General features: G+C 44.7%; 3 protein-coding genes across 4 annotated transcripts; all 3 read left to right on the top strand.

The window, feature by feature from the left end:
* The first annotated feature begins 8,522 nt into the window (after window positions 1-8,522).
* On the top strand, window positions 8,523-10,780 carry LOC103992810 (transcription factor PCF5-like). Of its 2 annotated transcripts, none has more exons than XM_065159263.1 (2): window positions 8,523-10,065; window positions 10,461-10,780. In XM_065159263.1, the coding sequence occupies exon 1, from the start codon at window positions 8,917-8,919 to the stop codon at window positions 10,024-10,026; it is 1,110 nt and encodes a 369-aa protein (XP_065015335.1). In that variant the 5' UTR covers window positions 8,523-8,916; the 3' UTR covers window positions 10,027-10,065; window positions 10,461-10,780. The 2 variants fall into 2 exon arrangements, with proteins under 2 accessions (XP_065015335.1, XP_065015334.1); XM_065159262.1 differs by lacking the exon at window positions 10,461-10,780 and adding an exon at window positions 10,169-10,200.
* A 702-nt stretch (window positions 10,781-11,482) lies between these two features.
* On the top strand, window positions 11,483-12,638 carry LOC135642190 (RING-H2 finger protein ATL40-like). The gene has a single exon (XM_065158119.1). The coding sequence runs from the start codon at window positions 11,505-11,507 to the stop codon at window positions 12,396-12,398; it is 894 nt and encodes a 297-aa protein (XP_065014191.1). The 5' UTR covers window positions 11,483-11,504; the 3' UTR covers window positions 12,399-12,638.
* A 4,414-nt stretch (window positions 12,639-17,052) lies between these two features.
* LOC135643018 (basic leucine zipper 61-like) lies at window positions 17,053-19,128 on the top strand. Its single transcript, XM_065159521.1, has 4 exons — window positions 17,053-18,096; window positions 18,189-18,279; window positions 18,372-18,498; window positions 18,687-19,128. Exons 1-4 carry the CDS (start codon window positions 17,543-17,545, stop codon window positions 18,812-18,814), a joined length of 900 nt encoding a protein of 299 aa, XP_065015593.1. The 5' UTR covers window positions 17,053-17,542; the 3' UTR covers window positions 18,815-19,128.
* Window positions 19,129-20,451: the final 1,323 nt, after the last annotated feature.

Here is a 20,451-nt window from a genome sequence, read left to right as displayed (position 1 = left end):
CACGCATGTTGTAAGGGACCCTTTCGCCCGCGGTATGACGATTGAGTATGAACTGGCCGTGCATGTGTCACATCTTTATTATTATTATTATTATCATTATTATTATTATTATTATTATTATTATTATATATATATATATACATATATATCTATATATATATACATAAACATATATATATATACATATACATATACATATATATATATGTATATTATATATATGACGATTTTTCTGATTTTTCTTTTAAGGTATTATAGTTTTCAGCCTTTTTCATTTGATATCATTTATTTTTTTAATACCCGAAATACCTTTTATCAGCATCGATCTTTTAAGATGGATTACTGAAGCTCCAAAGTAAAGCCTGGGCTCTTGCCATCATTTTTATCGACTCTTATCAATCTACTTTGATGAAGATAATGATGGTTTTACCATCAACCTTTCCTTATCGATCACTAACACCATCTCCCATTGTTGTCGAGGTTTTCATCAATGTAAGCATCATAAATATCGATAGCTTTTCATTGTCGATACCGTGATAAACGACGATAAAATGAGCATTTAGTTTTAAAGATGAAGGCTTTATTGAGACGAGGCTATCACCCTACGTGGAGAGGGCCTTGCGATGGATCGTAGGCGATGAGATATCACGATGAAGCCTCGTAACAAGAGTAGGATAGAGGCAACAACGAGTATATTATATATTTTTTCGTTGACCTTATCTATTTGAAATAAATATGGCTAACTTATTTAGATTTTCTTTTCATAATTCTCACACATAGATAAATATAATATTAATCCTTGTAATAAGATATAACATGAGTATAATATTTCGTATCTTTTACTAGCTTCCATGTAGAGTACAGTATCACCCTTTTAACTTGATATCTGTGAGACAAGGAGTCATGGTGGAAGGCATAGTATTGGGGATGGTAGGCTCAGAAGTGCTACACTTTGAGCTAACCTCATGCATGGTGCTATTATACACACCAAGAAGCTACAGCTGAGACAGAATTCATTGTTGTTTCCTGCAACTTTCCATTGATCTTTAAAGTGAGTCATTTGCTATAATAATAATAATACTAACTTTCTTGTGATGAAGATTCTTCCTTCTGATTCTGCCTACTACATTTGGTAAAAGACACATCCAAACAGTCCATCCATCCCACTGATGGAATCAATTTTATGATTTATATTTTCTTATTCGAAATTGATTTGAGGGTTGGGATAACATTGTACATGAGGAATTGAGGGTGATGCAGAAGAGGCCTCGTTCCTCTTCATCTTAGAGGGTGAGCTCTCACACACAGTCCCACTCGCTGGCTGCCACTCTTTATCTTTTCCCGGCACACTCGACGACGTCGCATGGGGCGATGGAGGAAGAGGAGGAGGCTAGCGCTGGTGTTGAGGGTCAGGTCCGTCGGGGACTACTCTTTTCACGTTACCCCTCCGTTGATGCACCGAGAAGTGAACGGCAGCACTTGGTTCGCCCCCTCCACTTTGCTGCATCCCATGCTTCTGGACGTCACTCATCAGCCTTGCTTCAATCATGGCCGTGAGCTCGGAAGCCACGACCGGGAGGAGCACGAGCACCATCACCGCCACCGCCATGGCCATGCTAAGAAGCCCGCTCGCTCGATCGATGATAGTGCCTACAAGCTCAAATCCGCCGTCACCTCCTGTATCTGTGGGCGCAAACCTCAAAGTAATGGTTCACTTCCTCTGCAAGCATATGTCATGGTGATAAGTATTTATCCAAATGTGATTTATATCATCAAGGTAAACTTGATCAATGACCATAATGAAAGAAAAAGGACCGTATATCAAATCTACTATCCACCTCAACCTCTTCTACTGCTTTCGAATGTCGAGGACTGGGATGAGACTGGAAGTGGACATGCTTCGATCATCTTAGCATGTTCACCACAATCTGGGGTATGGGCTGAGTAGAAATGATAGAAAGAAAAAGATACTTGATCTAAACATCTAACAACATAGGATGTGATTAAGAGGCTCTTTTAGCTGTATTCTGATACATCGATCATTGCAAGTGATTAAGAGGATCTAAACATCTAACAACATAGCTGTATTAGGATCTAAACATCTAACATCATAGGAATTGGACAACATTTTCAAACTCTTACGTGCCAAAACGGCTGTGTGATGAGACTTTCCTGTGATTCTTATGTTAGTAACCGAGATAATAGGCAGCATAGAATGTAGAAATAGAACAGATTGAGAACGGTAGATGAGAAGAATTTATACCTTATCTTAACATCCGTTTACTCTTCCTACATATGGAAAGGTTTTGCAGATTCATTGTGATGATCATGGAGATGTGTTGTGGAATGTGGCCGATTAATAGTCAGGTGAGGACTATCAAGCAAGCAATGATGTTTTAAGATGTTGATAATGACTCTTTGCATGTTGTCTTTATCGATGAACGTAATGTCTACAGTCGAATCAAAATCATTGGTTTTTTAACCTCGACGCTTTCCTTTTAGATCCGAGGAATTGAAGTTAATACCATTTATGTTAGAAATCGATAGTGATGATGTTTAATAATAGTTTTCAGTTTAAGGTTTCTCTATTTTCTTCTATCATATTTATTTATATGATCTGTTTACGTCCACCAAACTATCGAGATAGGCTTCTGAATACCTAAAGTGGAAGTATGGGTTGTCCTCAGTGAGGCATGACAAAACCTATCACCTGATGGTGTTAATTTAACATCAAAGCTGAAGAGAATTGAGAAGTGAGGGCAGACGATATCTCATGGCGGCTGTGGGAATGAGGTGGAGCTGTTTTCGACTTCAATATGCTCCTATGTGGAACGGCAAACATGAGAATCTAGTCATGAACTCTACGCAGGAAAACATTTGAGGTGGGAGTCACAAGATATTCATTCTCCACACGTCAAATCACAGCAATCTTACATGCTCTTCTTCTTCCTCTCCTATCGTCACAAGCATGTTAGTGGCACGAACACATGCGAACTTCGCGAGATCAAGTTGCAGCAGAAATATTGCTATCAAATCCACACGAAATATATAGATCAATATCGTTTAATGTTCCATGGATCGAGCTGCTTCTCCAATCACAGTGGCATCAAGTTTAAAGATCACCACTCTTCCAGTTCATAGTGATACAGGATCTGATTCGTGTACTACTACCTTTCGCAAGGACTCGTCAGCAGTGTAATGAAAACACTACCATTTTGCTTCAAAGACAGTAAACGAATACATGTCTGATACATCCCAATGTATGCGCACAAGAAAAGTAAATCCAGCAGCTGATCGATTGACTAATTATGCAAACACAAAAAAAGGGCATTGTCTACTGTTTAAGAGACTGTATTTTAGGCGCAGAGTGAGGCCTTTCGTAGCCGCCATTTTGGATGCAATCATGCAAGGATGAAACAATTTTTTTCTACCGTTCAAGGATTGGCCATTTAATGTCTCTGCAATTTGGACCTCATTGGAGTTCTTCCTGCATGTGTTATCGGCCACAAAGCTGCCTATCTTTGTTGAGAAATAAGAATATCCATACTGTATGTGACAATAATTCGGCGAGGAAAGAAAATGACGAACTCTTTTAAGAACATAGACGTTCTAATTCGAATATCGTATCATTCCTAACGTAGAGCGTGTAAAGATAGGAAATTAGATCCAAATATCTATATGGTTCGGACTCGGTTTCTAATCCAAATGCTGTATTTGCTGTGAGTAGTGTCGTTCACCTGCGTAGAACTCATGTCAACAACGTCGGGAGCAATTGAGTTTTGTTTGGAGAGTCCGGATTCATGCCCTCACCTGCTGTCGTCTCAAACGGTACCACAAAAGTCAACGCCTTGAAGCTCAAAACCAGCAGCACTCAATGTCACAAATTATGATCGCAGTTGGATTAATGTCTCAGTTCTCACACTATATTTGTACTGCGATAGTAATAAGTCGACAGATGTTGAGAATGTTTAGGGAGTGAAACTGATAAAGTAGAGTGTGATATCAAAGTGGAGAGAGGATTTCCATCGACAGGAACAGAACAGCGAGATTTCGATTAATGATGCTTAGGGTCTGGTCCGCCGGGGCTAAGCCTATGTTGCTCGTAAACAGCAGGACTCCCTGTTCCAGCCGCCGTCTCCCCTCTCGCTGATCCTACTCTCGAGCTTCCACGGCTCGTCGGCAGCGTTCGATGCAGAAGCACCCGTGACTCCGATCTCCAACACGTGGATATCAACAATACGAGACAGAAACAAAACCTTACGATGTTGCTTGCCATGAGAACCCTCCTTGTCCGCAGACCCGGAAATGAAAGAATGAAACGAGGAAGATAACGTTCATGACGCTCCCTATTTATATAGGTTAGGAGGAAGACTTTTTCTCAACGGAACAGCGAGATGGGAAATCTTAGTAACTATCAGCGACAACAGTTACGCAAAAACCAATAACTGTCGCGTTGTGCGCCATTAGTTTCTGAAAGCCATTTATCATTGTGTAAACGAGCAAAGAATAAAGTAATAGCCAAGCAGCTCACGTATCGTTCTCGAGTACAAGCAGCTCACGTATCGATGGGGATCTTTTCATGCCGAGAAGCGTTGCGGCTTTCGAAGACGACGGAAGGTCAAACGCCGCTTACAAGACTCACAGGACCAGGTCACTCACTACTCGTCCCCATGGCATGTTGACATGGGTGACTTACGGGTGAATTGGGTGATGATGTTATGCGTACCATTGACTCAAGAGTCGGTGTGACTGGTCGCTGTCGAAGGTGCAGACTCACATCTTCCTAATTGGCATAGGAGAATCGGTGAGGTGAGACCACGTAGGCGGTCCGATCAAAAGTCATTTTGTTGGGGAAGACCCGGTTCAAGATGATCGGGTAGACAGTTTGAGATCTTCCTTGTTGCATTGTTCTTCCTTAGGGCTAGGTCGTCTGGGTGTTCTCGAGGTGATTTTTTGTCTCGTAGCTACGTGGCTATATTCTGACAGCGGGATCACCTCTTGATCGTCGATGACCCTACATGATAGACCAACACCGGGGGTTACCCGGTACAACCTCTCCGATACTTAAGTCAGCAAAAGGGAGAAGATAACAGTGTAAGTTGTATAACTAAGTTAGTGTGTAGAGAGTCCCCCCCTCAGTATGAGCCGATGTGTTTCTTTTTATACTTGATTCCTAAGCCTTCTTACTGGCTGGCCTGAGATAAGACTAGGTGAATCACTTGATCATTCTCTAATATTGATAAGGTAGGACAGTTATTATCAGCAGGGCACATCGAGATGCACTGCAATGCCATTTTGGGGTTGGTGACCTAGAGCCCTACTTAAGTGTCGACCTTGGTTGTAGGTGAGCTAGCATGAGGTAAAACGATGGTATCATGAGTACCGTCGACTGATGAGTCGGTACGGTTGATCCATTGCCAAAAGTACAAGCTCACCCAAGTGTCTCTTCCTGACTAATGTGGGAGACTTGGTGAGGTAAGACTACGTAAGTGGTCCGATCAGAAGTCGTTATGTTGGTGAGGACCCGATTTGAGATGACCGGGTAAACGATCTGGGATCTTCCTTGTTGCAAGGTTCCTCTTTAGGACTAGGTCATCCGGGTGTCCTCAAGATGATTTTTCATCTCGTAGCTGTGTGGCAGCATCCTGACAGCGGGGTCGCCTCCTGATCGATCTTACATGATAGGCTGGTGCTGGGTGTTGCCCTCCGATACTTAAGTCAACGAAGGGGAGAAATTAATTGTGTAAGTTATATGACTAAGTCAGTGTGTAGAGAGTCTCCCCTCAGCGTAAGCTGATGGATTCTTTTTTATACTTGATTCTTGAGCATTCTTATTGACTGGCCTAAGATAAGATTAGGTGAACCACTTGATCATTTTGAATCAATTGATTATTTTATGATCTTAATAACATATAACGATTATTAGTAGCGGGGCATATCGGGATGCGCTATGCCCAATATACTCCGCTAGTAATGGTGGTAGGTGAACCGGCATGAGAGATAAGTAGCTAATTAATGGTGAGTAAGGGATGATTCATCCAGCAAAACCAGCACAGCTTTGCGTGTCCACTGACTTTTCCCTATGAATCAATCAATGAATAGTGCTTTTCAAGGTCACTTAATAGCGCGGTGAGTAGTACTGCAAATGTGATTGTAGGCAGAAAGATTATTCTAAGTTGGTTTGAACTAATCACAAATCCTTATACAATTGGTTTGAAATCATCTTATATTTGATTAATTTTAATTAGGTCAAAGAGATTTAGATTAGTCAAGTTGGTTTAGAATCAATCCAACGAGCTCAAACTAATAAAGATAAAAGAAATTAGATTATATCGCATAGTATTAATTCAAATTGAATCGACTCACTTATGGGTCACATATATGTCGCACATACCTATCCTATCATAAGTAACAGGTTAGGTTGAAGTATATTGGGTTAGATAAAAAGGTGATGATATGTTTAATGCTAATTATATGACTATACAAGCCTACCTTCATGGATTAGATTGAGCCTCATTCACTAGTTGGATTGAACTCTACCGCTAACTTAGGCTACACTACTTGTGAGTTGGGTTGTGCTTTGTCATATGGTTTAGGCCATGTCTTACCATAGCCTAGCCACATGAGATGAAGTTGTGCTTGGCCATATAGGTTATATTGTACCTTGCTACATGGGTTGCATTGTACCTATTCACATGAGATGGGTCATGCCTAATTACATGGGTCAAATAGTACTCAATCATATAGGTTAGATTGTATCTGATCATATGGACTAGATCATGTCTAACCACATGAGTTGAGTTATACCTGACCATATGGATTGAGTCATACCTAGTTACTATGATCGAGCCATCATGCCTGACCACATGGATTTGACTATATCATGTCACATAGGCTATGCTATGTCTGACCATATGTAATAACTTGGCCACATGGACTAGTTTAATTAATCAATTTAACTCAAGTCATACCCATAATTTGATGCTTCTTATTAAATTAAATTTTAATATATATTTTTTTTATAAAAAAAATTAAAATATTATAAAAATAATAATAATTAACCTTAAATTCATATTAATTAAAGCATATTAAATAATAATTACATGTGCTTATCAACAGAATGTTAATGCTTGTAGTGGAGCAAATCTACTGATCACATAAATATTTTAGGATCTTTTCTATGTTAAATTATTCATCACTATTAATCCATTCGAGATCAAAGTAGTAGAATCACTTAAAAATATAAGATATATGAGAAATCCTTTTAATAATTTATTGGCTATAGGAAACTGACATCTAATTTAGAAAAACATAAAAGAAAATTTGAATCACCATATTATGAAACTAAAATAAATATGAAAACATAAAAAATAAAATAAAAATATCAATTGTAACCACGAAAAGAGAATCCCGGCTATGTCGAGCCGAGTGATGTTGCATTAAGCTTCTAGGCTTTGGGTTGCTGAGCTAAGTTGGAAAACCTACCTCTCTCCGAGATGAAGACATTTTTCTCTTTCGATCCCTTTCACTTATAGGCAACCTCGTAGCATTGTTGATTAATATTGGAAAAAGCATATCTCTCACAAAGATGAAGATCTTCCTCTCTTTCGATCCCTTTCACTTAAAGGCGATCTCGTAATGTTGTTCCCAAATTTGATCGAGACTGTGTCAGCGGATTCAAAGCTATCAATCAATATTTATGCTTGCTGAGCTAAGTTGCAGGTTTGGACTTGTATCGAGTATCGGATGTACCTCAGGGGGATCGCCGGGAGGAACACGATGATGTTACTAAGTAACGGCGGATCGACTTTGATCCCTCGTCTTCCCCGAGTGCTTCTCTTCGACATGTAGCGGGCGTGGCGTGGCGTGGCGTGGCGTGGCGTGTGTGCTCTGTCAGATGGAGGCGGGCATGGCGTCGCTCCAAAGCCGTCCAGTTGCCCCACTTGACCTCATGCACGTCGATTTCGGGGAAGATAACGACTCCTCTCGGAGAATTCCCCTCTTGTTTCCCCCTCCTTTCTCCTCAATAATTGTCCCCCGCACTCCCCAATGCCAGCTCCTACTTTTGCCGTAGGTTAATCACACAGCTAAAGCCTGTTTCACATGCATCTCTCTCCCACTCCCCAAAAGCTCACAGCTATAGATGGTCAGATCTGTAGGTTGAACGATCTGGATGAAGTGGATGGTGTGGTGCACCAACGTGACACCTACAACTAGAGGAGGAGGAGGAGGAGAAGGAGGAGGATGAATTTGATGAGAGTAAAACCAGAAGATAGAGAAGAGTGGAAGCTCAATTGACAAGATATTTTCTTTTTGGGGTTAGTTTAGGTGCGTGTGTGGTGATTAGATTGAAAGGGATGGGGAGCAGGAATTGCAATGGGATGGCTCCTTTTGGCAGAGCCAGCCGCAATAAAGGAATGAAAGAACCAAAAAGCTGGACGGAGTCGTTGTCCAGATTCAGAGACAGAAAGCGAAAGATGATGAGGAGGAGGAGGAATGGATGCAGGCGTTTGTAATTTCTCTTCTTTTTTTATCGCCCTAGCTGGTGGATGGCCTGCGTCTGATGCAGCGCTGTGCATTTACTTGAGGTTTTGGAGGTGGCCGCTGAGCTGCTACCGTCCTTCATCATCTCTGTCTCTTGTCTGCCACCGCCAGCCGCTCACCTACTGCAATCCTCCTCTTCCTCTTCCGGCCTCTTAACACTTACCTCCGTGCGCGCGCGCGCGCGTGTGAAGCCAAGGAAACCAATTCATGGAATTGAAGAAGGAGACGCTCCGGCGCAGAAGCAGCACGACTCAATCTCAAGAACCCGAGAAGGAAGAAATTAAAGTACCGACTGCTTCGAATGTATAACCCACGACAGATTCGTTAGCAGACCCCAAAGCGACGCTACTACTTCCCCTTCGTCCGTCTTTGATGGAGGAGGGCAACCGCGACTGCTACAAGCAGCATTGTCAGCGACGGTGCACCGGAGAGCTGATAGAGGTCCCCGGGGGCCATATTGTTCGGTCCACAGGGCGGAAGGACCGGCACAGCAAGGTGTACACCGCCAAAGGCGTGAGGGACCGGCGCGTCCGCCTCGCCGCCCACACCGCCATCCAGTTCTACGACGTCCAGGATCGCCTCGGCTACGACCGCCCCAGCAAGGCCGTCGACTGGCTCATGCAGAATGCCAAGACCGCCATAGACCAGCTCGCGGACCTTTCCCGCCGCCACCAACCCGTCGACCGATGCACCGTCCATGAGCTTCCCCTGCAAGACACCCCCGTCGGTCACGATTCAATCGAGCTGCCCATGTCCGACGCAGGAGCAGTTGCGTCCGTGGGCTATGGTTTCGGCAGCAGCAGTGATAGCTTAATCCCTCCTTCGCTAGATGGTGATGCCATCGACGATCTCGTCAAGCCTTTCCCGACCGTCACAGCCACTGCATCGTCGCCTTCAAGCCACGGGATGACGTACCACGATTACACACCCGACCTACTCTTGCACGCCTGCGGCCGACCTCAAGACCTTCGTCTCTCTCTCCAGTCCTTCCACGACCCAACCTTTCGAGATCACCACCACCCGAGTCCTGAATCAACCCAGCACTTCTTTTGCTCTGGCACAACCAACTTGGCTCACGCCACCACTTGGGCGACGTGTCCCGTGAATAAGGAGAGAATGGGATGGTGGAATGCGGCCGATGGCAGCGGCGCCGGAGAGTTCTCGTACAATGGCGCACTGCCACCGGAGTCAGCGGCGCCGCGTCTGGTCAACGCCCAAGTCCAGCATTGCACTCGGAGGGAACCCCTTGGGTCCGGTAATCTGCCTTCCCTTCGTGCTTGGACGAGCCCTACAGCGTTCCATCCGTCACTGGCATCAGCCGCGGCCGATGTGTTCACATCCGAAAGCTACGCCGGTTTCTCCGGATTCCATATTCCAGAACGAGTTCAGGGCGAAGAGCCTCATAATGCCATTGCCAACGACCTACAGGCTGCTTCCTCTGCTTCTCGCCAATGGCAGAAATGGAAAGAGAACAATCAATGAGTCCAATCATCCGCACGAAGTAGCTGCATCCCAACAAAAGTAAACACATGCAACACTGGACTTTTCATGCATCCATCCCCAATTGTTGATCAAACCAACTCAATTTTTGTTTGTTTGTTTTTCCTTGTTCTCTCGATTGAAGTTTCGAGCACAGTTTCTTTCATCTTCCCTTTACTACTGTTGTTTGGTTTCTTTCTCTAAACTTGGCGGAGGAGGAGGAGGCAAAGATTCAGCAAGGCACTGTAGCACCTACTGATGACGGCAGGGCATGAAATGTCTTGTAGTTTATGATTGGAACCGAGTGGTCTCCGTCCTGCGTCCGACGCTATATCATGCCTCGTGATGTGTAAAAAAAGATAAAGTAGCCAGAGGACCTCTCTTTAACTTCCTCAGACCACCACAAAGGATTACAGTAATGTCTTCCATGATTGCAGGTCCTGTCCCATGTCGAGATCCCGATCGAGTACGAGTCTCTCTTCCAGCGAAAGGGAAAAGGAAGAGAGATAGCATGGTACTACTGCGTTTGAGTGATGCTTCCTGGAATTCTTGCTGTGCCACCCTGTCAAGGAATCTTGACGCCAATAGGCCGATCATTCTTATCGTGCGAGAGTATTGCCTCCTATCCTTTCTGTGTTGCGCAGACGGGGTGAGGACCCAACTGCGGCATCTTTTTCCCTTCCTCGATGAATATATTGGGTGTAATAATAGAGCAGCGCCGAGCCTTTGACAAAGAGATCGATATGTCCTTATCGCCAATCCATCACTGCTGTTGTGTCTATTCTTTCTGATTGATGCTTTTCATGTTAGATTATGGGTTTATATTGTGTAGTTATATTAAGATTTCTTAAAAGATTCTCTTGATCTCTATTCTAACATTTATAATTTTCTAATAAAAAATAAAAAAAATTTAAATTAATTTTTTTTATATCAGTGTTATTGTGTTCTACCGATGGAACTACAAAGTGTATTATTCTTGGATCAAATAAAAATATCTACCTACATATCTAATTAATTTTAAATTTTAATATTAAATTTATTTTGTATAATAGTATGATTAAGCTTATGTTCTTTTTGGATGAAGAAGCAAATTCAAGGAATTGACTTCCTACAAGTTAGTAGGTGACAAGATCATTTAGTCTCACATTGATTGAAAAGTATGAGAATCAAATCCCTAGGAGAGCTTGACGTCTGCACCTTGGTCGAGAGTACTGATAAGATCATTTAATCTTACGATAGTTTAATCGAACCTATTTTATGCCCCAATTCAATCAGGATATTTTCTTTTATATATTCCAAAGGCAGTACAGTCGTTCAAACACTCAAACATAGCCACCATACCGACGCATCGTCGCTCTCCGACCTTTCACAGGTTGCGTTACCAAATGGGCGACGACTTATCTGCCGTCCAGATGTTATCAGACGCTCCGGAATCGAAGAACAATGTTGGTTTCCTCTCTCTCTCCCTAAATCTTCGGTCAATGACGATGACATCAACGTCTGCGTCTGAAGTTTCATTCATTCACAGTTTAGTCAATGCAACTCCGGTTGGATCGGTGTACAGCGACTTCCCTGACAGTAGAATATTAACAGTACAAAGGGAGGAGTTGGACTCCCGCACACACACAAAGGCAACCATCGACCACCCTCAACCCAACAACACCATGTCCTACGCCCCACCGGCCGGCGGCAATGGCAACGGCATCGGCCCACCGGACTACCCATCGGAAGATGGCCACAGCATCAGAACCAGCATCCTCTCGACAGTTCTCGTCTTGCTAGCATTGGTCGTGGCGGTCATCGTCTTCGTCCGCCTTTACGTTCGCTACGTCCTCACCAACCGGTTTCCCGGTGACGACCGCCGCCGCCGCCGTCTCGCCGCCATCGATTTCCTCCGCTTCCATATGGCCGCCGACGCGGTTCCGCAGGCCGTGGGGCTCGACCCCTCCGCGATCGCCGCCCTCCCAGCCTTCGCGTACCAGATGGCCACCGGCGGCGAGGATGAGGGAAGCGTTGCCGAGTGCGCCGTCTGCTTGAGCACGGTGGAGGAAGGGGAGATGGTGAGGCTGCTACCCACCTGCAAGCACCTGTTCCACGCGGGCTGCATCGACATGTGGCTGGCTTCCCACGTCACGTGCCCGGTGTGCCGTGCCATGGTGGAGCCACCGGAGGCTGCGGCGATTGACGTCGGCGAGACGTCGGCACCGCAGCCGTCGAGAGCCGAGGGAACGTCGGCCGAAGAGACGTCGGGGTCGAAGGAGGGCAGCTCGGTGTCGTCGCGGTTGAGCGCGTCGCTGAGGAGGATGCTGAGCAAGGAGAGGTCAACGAGCAGGCGATCACAGGGAGTTGCAGCGGAAGATTTGGAGAGACAGTAAGCAAACATCACGAGAACACGAGAACAAGCAGCACATTGTTGCATTGCTTACGGCATGTAATGGAAGCACATCACTTTGCATGTTCTTTGCTGTATCCATAACTCCAGCTCGTTTTCCCCTGTAAACCCTGCACTCTGCACTACGATCCAACCTGATAACTCGGTCAACATGTACCATTCATTGTTCCAAACCGATTAATTACAGTCAGTTCATCAAATTAATTTAAATCTCTTTATCTTTCGACGTCACATTAAATTAAGGAATGTGTAAACATTGATCCTGTGACATCCTAAACCTTACGGCAGTGAGATATGGACTTGATATCTTTGACCTAACCCCAAGAAACCAGCTGTTCTCTATACTAAAACATGCTCACAAACCTCAAGTGGTGATTGGTAGAAAAAGTCAGATCGATTGGATGCGACGTCTATTTCTTTGTGGCCCCCATTCGAGACTTGTGGCTGCAGCGAGGAAAGATCGCCATGTTGACACTTGAAGATAGGGCTTCCACTTCCACTATGCATGCCGTGATGACTCCACCACCGTAGGAGGACAGCTGCACCTGTTTCTGCTCTCCTTCCGAATGATGTTGTCAACCTCGCAAGCCACGCACACAAAAGCGTGTTGATGAAGAAAGATATGCTGGTTCCGATCTCGGTCCACCGGAGATTAGGGTTCAAGAATGGACCGATCCTTCGTTCCATCACCCTCGCTTCTTCCTTCTCAGAATAGATGGGAGTCTATCACATCGTGGAATGTCCCTCCTTTGCAAGAGGTTCCTTCGAGTGGAATCTTATATAATGATTAATAATGGAGTTGGAATACAGATGTTGAATTGCGTTTGAGATAAATATGGACACTTACTAGAATTAAAGTAGTAAATTCATTGTTTTTTTATTTATTATCAAGCGAGAATTGAATCACTACTATATAAAAATTATCATCTAGAATCTAAATGATGAAGTAAGTATGTGTGTACCGATGCATTCACACAAACGAAATCAAGATAACCACACAAAAAATATTTTTTAAATCTCGAAACATTTCTATTTTCCTCTCTCTCTCTCTTTCTCTCTCTCTCTCTCTCTCTCTCTCTCTTAAATTTGTTATATCTTTATGTTTAATCAAGAAAAATCTAAAAAAATATTATTATATATATGATTAATAATCGATAATTAGAATATAATCGTTAAAACTCTGATTTAAAGGTGTCAATTGTATCTATGAGTATAAATACCTACAAGGACCCATCTCTCATAAAATGGGGACAAATGGGGATGGGAACCGAGATGAAGGTGTTTTCTATTCCCGATAAAAATACGAAGTAGGGATCGATAGAGCACTCCTCACCCCATTCTTATACTCGTCATCAATATGTAGGCCTAGACGTTTTGCCTAGATGCTTGAGTCATTTAATTCAAATCAAACGGGATTGAGTCAATTACAAACTATTTAGTTGGATTGAATTTAATAAAATAACATCCCCTCCCTTATGACTTATATGTTAGAGGAATAGATTCAATATTCTTATTATTATTTATAAATTTAATATTATTAATTAGTTATAAATTTTTTTTTTAATCAAATGGATTTATTAGAAGAATGTAAGAAACTCGTAGGTTCCACCCTTATCTTGTAATACAGTAAAAGATAGAGAATAGGATATAAGATGGGAACATAGATAGGGAAGCATTCCCAATCTTACCCTGTTGACATCTCTACTCCGATCCATAATAATATAATTTTTATTTATTATAAAATATAAAAAAAACTAAATTTTATTTATTTTTATATATTTAAATTAAAAGTATATACTATTTTTTTAAAAATAAATAAATTAACTAAGAGAATATAGAAAATCTATAAATTTTCCCCGGAATGAAATGAAAATAAAAGATGCAATATGAGATGGGAATGCCGATAGGGAAGCACTTCCGAACCCCTCCCATTTATATCTCTTCTCTAATTCACAATAATATCATTTAGAATTTTTTACTTATTTTTTATTTTTTAAATTAAACTAAATAGATAAAAATGATAGTATATGTATACATCAAGATTTATTGGGACAAATTCGTAATTTCAAATAACTAAAAAAAAGGAAAAATCTAGGAATCAACTCAGCCCGATCCAGCCAGAGAATTCCAACTTTGGGTTCAATAAGAGACGCATTAAACCCGGTCCGGTCCCAAAATTAAGCTTCCACCAATGATAGGATCGAAGCTTAATTACTAATACACAAGCTTAATGCACCGACACTTCGCTACCATACAATATGTGGAGACCAAGTCGCCCAGCTCTCTTGAAATCCACTAATACCTATACACAACGAGTGGAAACCATTGGATCCCAAAACTCAAGAAATAACATCATTAATAGTATTTTACTTGGTATTTCAAATATTAAATTTCTGCAATAAATGGTTACTCACCCACAATTTTTAATGTTGATGATTATACGAGGCTAACCAAAGTAATACGTGTGATAAGGTCATTTAGTCTCATATTGGTTGAGGAGTATGGTTAGAGGTATTTTTTAGAGTTCACGTGCTCCGAAAGAATAAAATCGTGTGGGTATACGTATCGCAAAAAGCGGACAATTCCTCGCGAATCTACGGACTGCACCAATGATCAACGCTAGAAGAAGGGCCCTACTTAAAATTAAGTAGGAATGGAAAAAAAAAATACAATATTGATGGATAATTTGAAGTCCTATTTGGTTAAAAGGTAGATCTGAAGTCCATATGTGGACCAATCTGTCTCAAATTCCAACACTCTCTATTATGTGACATTTAGATGTTTCTTCAACAGCTGGACTTGAACCTGTATTTGGACTGAAGAGGTACAGGAATAATATACTGGTGGGAGTAGCTTCCTGTGGCTGTCAGATGAAATAGATGTATGGACCAACCGGTGGAAGAATTCCAGTGCAATAAAGTATCTTCAATTCCCGGTTTGATGTCATAAGAACACCATCGTAGTAATGTGATGTAGTAAAAAGATTCTGCCAAATCCATCTCTAGCCACATGAAAGCCACTGGCCGATAAAAAGCTGATGGCATTCTGAAGAGCACAACCGAGATGAGCGAAAGAAAAAGGAAAGAGAAAAATGATGGACATCACCATCACAGGGACCACGGCGGTGTCCTCCGGCATCTCCATGTTCATGCTGCTCTCCTCCCTGCCGTGACCAGGTTTGGGTTTTACCATATAGACATGATGAGTAGCGGTGGATACAACACCGGAATTAGGTTTTTCTGTTCAGTTTCATCGCTACCTTTCGGTCAAGTTCGTGCGTCAACCTAACATCTTCCATCGGCCCTGCCTTGCCACCAATGAGGAAGGCTCACGGTCTGCTGGGCTGATGGATTGGAGATGGCTGCAGTCGAACAAGTGTGGAGAGACCGTGAGCCAAGTGTGGTGGGGGTGGGCATGCACCCTGGTAAACATGTTTCCCCTTGGGCTCGTCTGGTCCTCCACGAGCAGCATCCTTTTGCCATGGCCATCCCCGCGAGACCTGCTGCTTTCCATCACGTTGCCCCTCCACTTTCTGCCATTAAATTCTTTTTGTCTGTGACGTGGGGTTGAGGATTTCTCGTGCACGGATCTAAAGGCCACAGAACGGCGTTGGCGATCGATCTAAACCAGAGGAAGGTGATGTTTGGGTTTGAGTGGATCAACATGGATTCTTTTCTGGGGTGATGTGGTCTCTCTTGATGCCTGTTCTTAATGGCCTGCCGATCTCTGAAGGATGATGATGCTCGAGCGGAGCTTTAAGCCCATGAGGGTTGAACACTACTGCCCATATAGGAGGCTTAGCAACATGAGGTACGATCTTCAGTTCCCACCACCACTGTTCATCTAGCAAGTTGCAGCAGTCCCACAAGCATCAGAGCAGCTGATGGCCAGCAAAATGAGGTGAAGCTGGCAAGAGACTGAGGTAAAGAGAAAGAGAGAGAAGGATTTCCGAGAAGAAAAGGGGGAAGGAATATGGTATAAAGAGAGCGAGAGAGAGAGAGAGAGAGAGAGAGGAGACACAACACCTACATGTGAGAGGCACATTGGTTTGGCGACAAAGCTAAGGCGGGTGGGCACGCGAACTGTGCACATGGGGCTGGCATCATTCATATCCACAACTAGCATGCATATATCCCTTCTCTCTCTCTCTCTCTCTCTCTCCGTTTCTTGCGAACAGCTCATCCGCTGCCCCATCCCTAATCCCACCACCCAACCCAACCGGCCATTGCGACGCCGGTAAACCACAGTATTACCACGTACCCGACCGGTCTTCTTCTCGGGCACTTTCTATTCGAATATATCTCACGCAGCCAACACACACTACCGGCTCGGGCTTGTTTCCTGCACCGTCTATCTTGGTTTTGGTTCGCCTTCATAGGCTTGTCTTTCATTGCATTTTACCTAATGCACGTGCTTGTATGAGGTGACAAATTGGCATCCGTTTCTGTGATCAGCGATCAGCCTATACTTCAAATGAACGGTGTGGATGGCATTTCTATATGTCTTTGTCATGTTCGATTCACTATCGTCAATCACGCAGTGCCTACACGAGGGAGGGTTGAAGTTACAGTTGAAGTAAGTAGACAGGCCAATTATACTTGAAGCTGATACCTTAATTGGGTGAATGAAAGGGTTTGATGATGAATTGGGTGGGTAGACATGCTCAAATGCGTATACGCCAATTTTCCAATGGGAGAGGCGAACACGTTGGGTCACATCAGCACGTGGTTGCTGCCTTCCTGCACTTAAAATTTAACTGCTACTGCGGCTTTCCTGTAATACCGTTGATCCCCAACTCCCTCCAGCTCCTCTCTCTCTCTCTCTCTCTCTCTCTCTACCCTCACCCCCAGCTGTTGCTAGCTGTCTCCCTCATCCCTTGTCATGTGACCCTGCTCCTCCTCCTCCTCCCCCCACCCCTCCCCCCTCAGAGGCTCAGACCCAACTTAAGCTTCCGTGCCACCACCATCCTAAAAACGAAGGCAAAGAGAGTGGCCAATTGTAGCAGAGAGAAGTGCCTCCCTTCATCCTTTGATTTGAATGCAGGCCATGAGGAAGCAGCAGCGCACCTCCCGTACCATCAGCTAGCATTGGCTGTCCAATCTGATCATCTCAACTCGATCTGTACATATGCAGAGATCAGTGGGAGCAACCGCGCAGCTACCTCCTAAGGTGCCCAATACCATGTCCGGTAACTGGTCTTACTTCGGCCACCACGCCACCCCCTCCGCTGCATTGGGCCCCCACCATTTCCTCCCGGCTGCCGCGCCGCCCGTCCCCGGCTCCCAGCCCTCCTGGGTGGACGAGTTCCTCGACTTCTCTGCCGCCCGGCGCAGCCAACACCGCCGCATCGCCAGCGACTCCGTCGCCTTCCTCGAGGCCCCGCTCGTCGACGAGGGCGGCGGCTTCGACCGCCTCGATGACGACCAGCTCATGTCCATGTTCTCGGACGAGGTGCCGGCGCCGCCGTCGTCCTCGTCCGGCGTCCCCGCGTCGTCGTCGTCCCCGTCGGACCACACCGACGTCAACGAGGACAAGGCTGGTGCTGCGGATCAGGTGGCGGCGGGTGGGCCGGAAGAGGCGCAAAGCGTATGCAAGACAGAGCCGGAGGCAGTCACCGCGGCGATGACGACCAAACCGGCCGCGGAGTCGGAGACATTCGTTGACCCCAAGAGGGTGAAGAGGTGAGGTCAAACAATTGACTTGCAGTAGCTCATGTCCGTTCCATCCGGCCATAACCAAGTGGTATCGATGCCTGCATGCATGGAAAAATCAGGATCTTAGCGAACAGGCAGTCGGCGCAGAGGTCCCGAGTGCGCAAGCTTCAGTACATTTCGGAGCTGGAGCGCAGCGTGACATCGTTGCAGGCACGTCGATGTCTCCTGACGTTTAAATCTTTGCAGTAGAAATTAACGTGCTGAAGCCTTTCTTTTACTGACGATTGACTGTTGAAATGAAGACCGAAGTATCAGCTTTGTCTCCTCGGGTCGCATTCCTGGATCATCAGCGCTCCATTCTCACGATGGGCAATAGCCATCTCAAGCAGCGGATTGCAGCACTAGCGCAGGACAAGATCTTTAAGGATGGTGAGTTCTCGACATCGGTGACGCTATTTCTGATGTGGAGCTTCTTCTCCTCCCTCCTCTTCTTAGATAGTAATTAAGCAATCGTCGTATAATTCAACTTGATCGATACATGTTACATCGAGCCATGTTGTAGCACGAAGAAGAACCACGCGGAGGTAATTCATAAACTGGTTTCTGTGGAACTGCAGCACATCAAGAAGCGTTGAAGAAGGAGATCGAGAGACTCAGGCAAGTCTACCATCAGCTGAATCTTGACAAGATGGCGGCGTCCAACGCCGAACCTGCTGCGCGTACGGAGAAGGAATTGCGCAGCTGACAGCAGAGACCACGCCACATGAATCTGAAGAGAAGGATCTGTGGCTTTCGGTGTTCCAGGTCGATGTATTATTAGTTCATGCATGTTATGTTGCTCATTCTTTTCATCTTCGTTTTCTTTTTTGCTTCTTTTTTTCTGAAATCTTCAAAAACAAAAAGAGAGTTTCATCATTTAGAGAGGAGGAGGAGAAGAAAGAAAAAGAAAAGAAAACAAGACTTCGGGTGGCGGTGTATTTGTAAGGTGTCGAGGTCTATCACAGGGTTTGGCGCGGGGTATTTGTCGATCCATTAATTCGAGATCGCCGTCGTTTGCTTCGTTGGTATTGCAAATGCCTTTTTATGTATTATTCTACCTTTTCGGGTGCTTATTCTCTGATAAAAGAGTAATGATGATGATGTAAATTGTCCTAATTTAGTCTCCAAGAAAGCGAATTCGTGTATATTATTATTATTAGGAAGAGGATGAATAGAAATGAACAAACTATTTTGGACCAGAGAACATGTCCTCCTCATTCCAAAGGGAAATGATATGGTCTACATGTCACCTCCACACACCGTTTTGGTGGAGGAGAAGACTACAGTCATAATTTTACCTCAACGCGACCACAAGATCGAATTATCAACCTGTCATAACTTTATCCGATATGACCAAAAGGGATCCCAAAAACAACAAGAGTTGCTTGCCGTACGTCGGCGCCTGCGCCTGCTCTGTTAGGATGGCCAAACACAAAGCAAGCGTTGCGGTGATGTGCGCATCTCTTTGGTTCATTGACAAATGCATTGTTTATGCCCGCCCCAACACCTTCTTTTTCTCCCAACTGCATGTGGAATGCGTCTTTCCGATACATCCCGATTCATTCCTAACATGCTCTTCCCCTCCGGCACTCGATGCAAGTGCACTCAAAAGAAGGAAGGATACCACATGCGCACGAGATGGCTGCAGAGGACCACGACAAGGCTTCTCTTTGATATATGTCTTGTGCCTAAGGCGATGTACCATCAGGACCCGTAATGGTCGCAACATTTGGCGTCCCCACCTGCCTCATGCATGCACTCGTCGACGTACCACTCACCGGAGTCGCTACCCCCCATCTCCGTCCAGCCGAGCGAGTCCTCGACCACCGAGGTGGACGATGTCGAGCAGTCATGGCCATCGAGGTCCGAGAGGATGTCATCCAAGCCACAGTCTTCGCAGTCCTCGCCGCGGTGGACCGCCTCCGGCGCCATACCGGCCGCGCCGATGTCGTCTTCCAGCGACCGGATTGCTGATTCGAGCCGATCGCCGTCGGCCTCCTCGGACGCGGACTCGTCCAACAACTTCATGAGAATGGCGTCGTCGATCGCAGGACCGTACGTGTCGTCAAGGTTCTCATCTTCGAAGGACTTCTCCCAGCCATCCGCGGCCATCTTTGAGCAAAAGCCAAAAGAAGAAGAAGAAGAAGAAGAGATTGTGCTCGGTGATCGCTGAGAAGAGACTCTCCTTGGATTATATACAAGCGGGTTATGAATTGGTTTCGATGCCACACTGGACCAACTGCTCGCATGTGAGTGACGGATAGAGAGACAGAGAGAGAGAGAGAGATATATATATATATACATATCTTCGATAGCTCGGACCACGGGCAGAGCCTCATCGAT

This window comes from Musa acuminata, chromosome BXJ3-7 (assembly GCF_036884655.1).
Source record: "Musa acuminata AAA Group cultivar baxijiao chromosome BXJ3-7, Cavendish_Baxijiao_AAA, whole genome shotgun sequence".
Classification (NCBI taxonomy): domain Eukaryota; kingdom Viridiplantae; phylum Streptophyta; class Magnoliopsida; order Zingiberales; family Musaceae; genus Musa; species Musa acuminata.
The sequence above is the reverse complement of the archived record's forward strand: the minus strand, read 5'-3'. Positions and strand labels throughout refer to the sequence as shown.

What these genes read in the sequence shown, in the direction of transcription:
- LOC135643018 (XM_065159521.1), top strand. Translation starts at nt 17,543, where the DNA reads ATGCAGAGATCAGTGGGAGCAACCGCGCAGCTACCTCCTAAGGTGCCC. An exon ending in GACCCCAAGAGGGTGAAGAG is followed by an intron (nt 18,097 to 18,188) that starts GTGAGGTCAAAC and finishes TGGAAAAATCAG; the next exon opens with GATCTTAGCGAACAGGCAGT. An exon ending in GCAGCGTGACATCGTTGCAG is followed by an intron (nt 18,280 to 18,371) that starts GCACGTCGATGT and finishes GTTGAAATGAAG; the next exon opens with ACCGAAGTATCAGCTTTGTC.
- LOC135642190 (XM_065158119.1), top strand. Translation starts at nt 11,505, where the DNA reads ATGACGATGACATCAACGTCTGCGTCTGAAGTTTCATTCATTCACAGT.
- LOC103992810 (XM_065159263.1), top strand. Translation starts at nt 8,917, where the DNA reads ATGGAGGAGGGCAACCGCGACTGCTACAAGCAGCATTGTCAGCGACGG.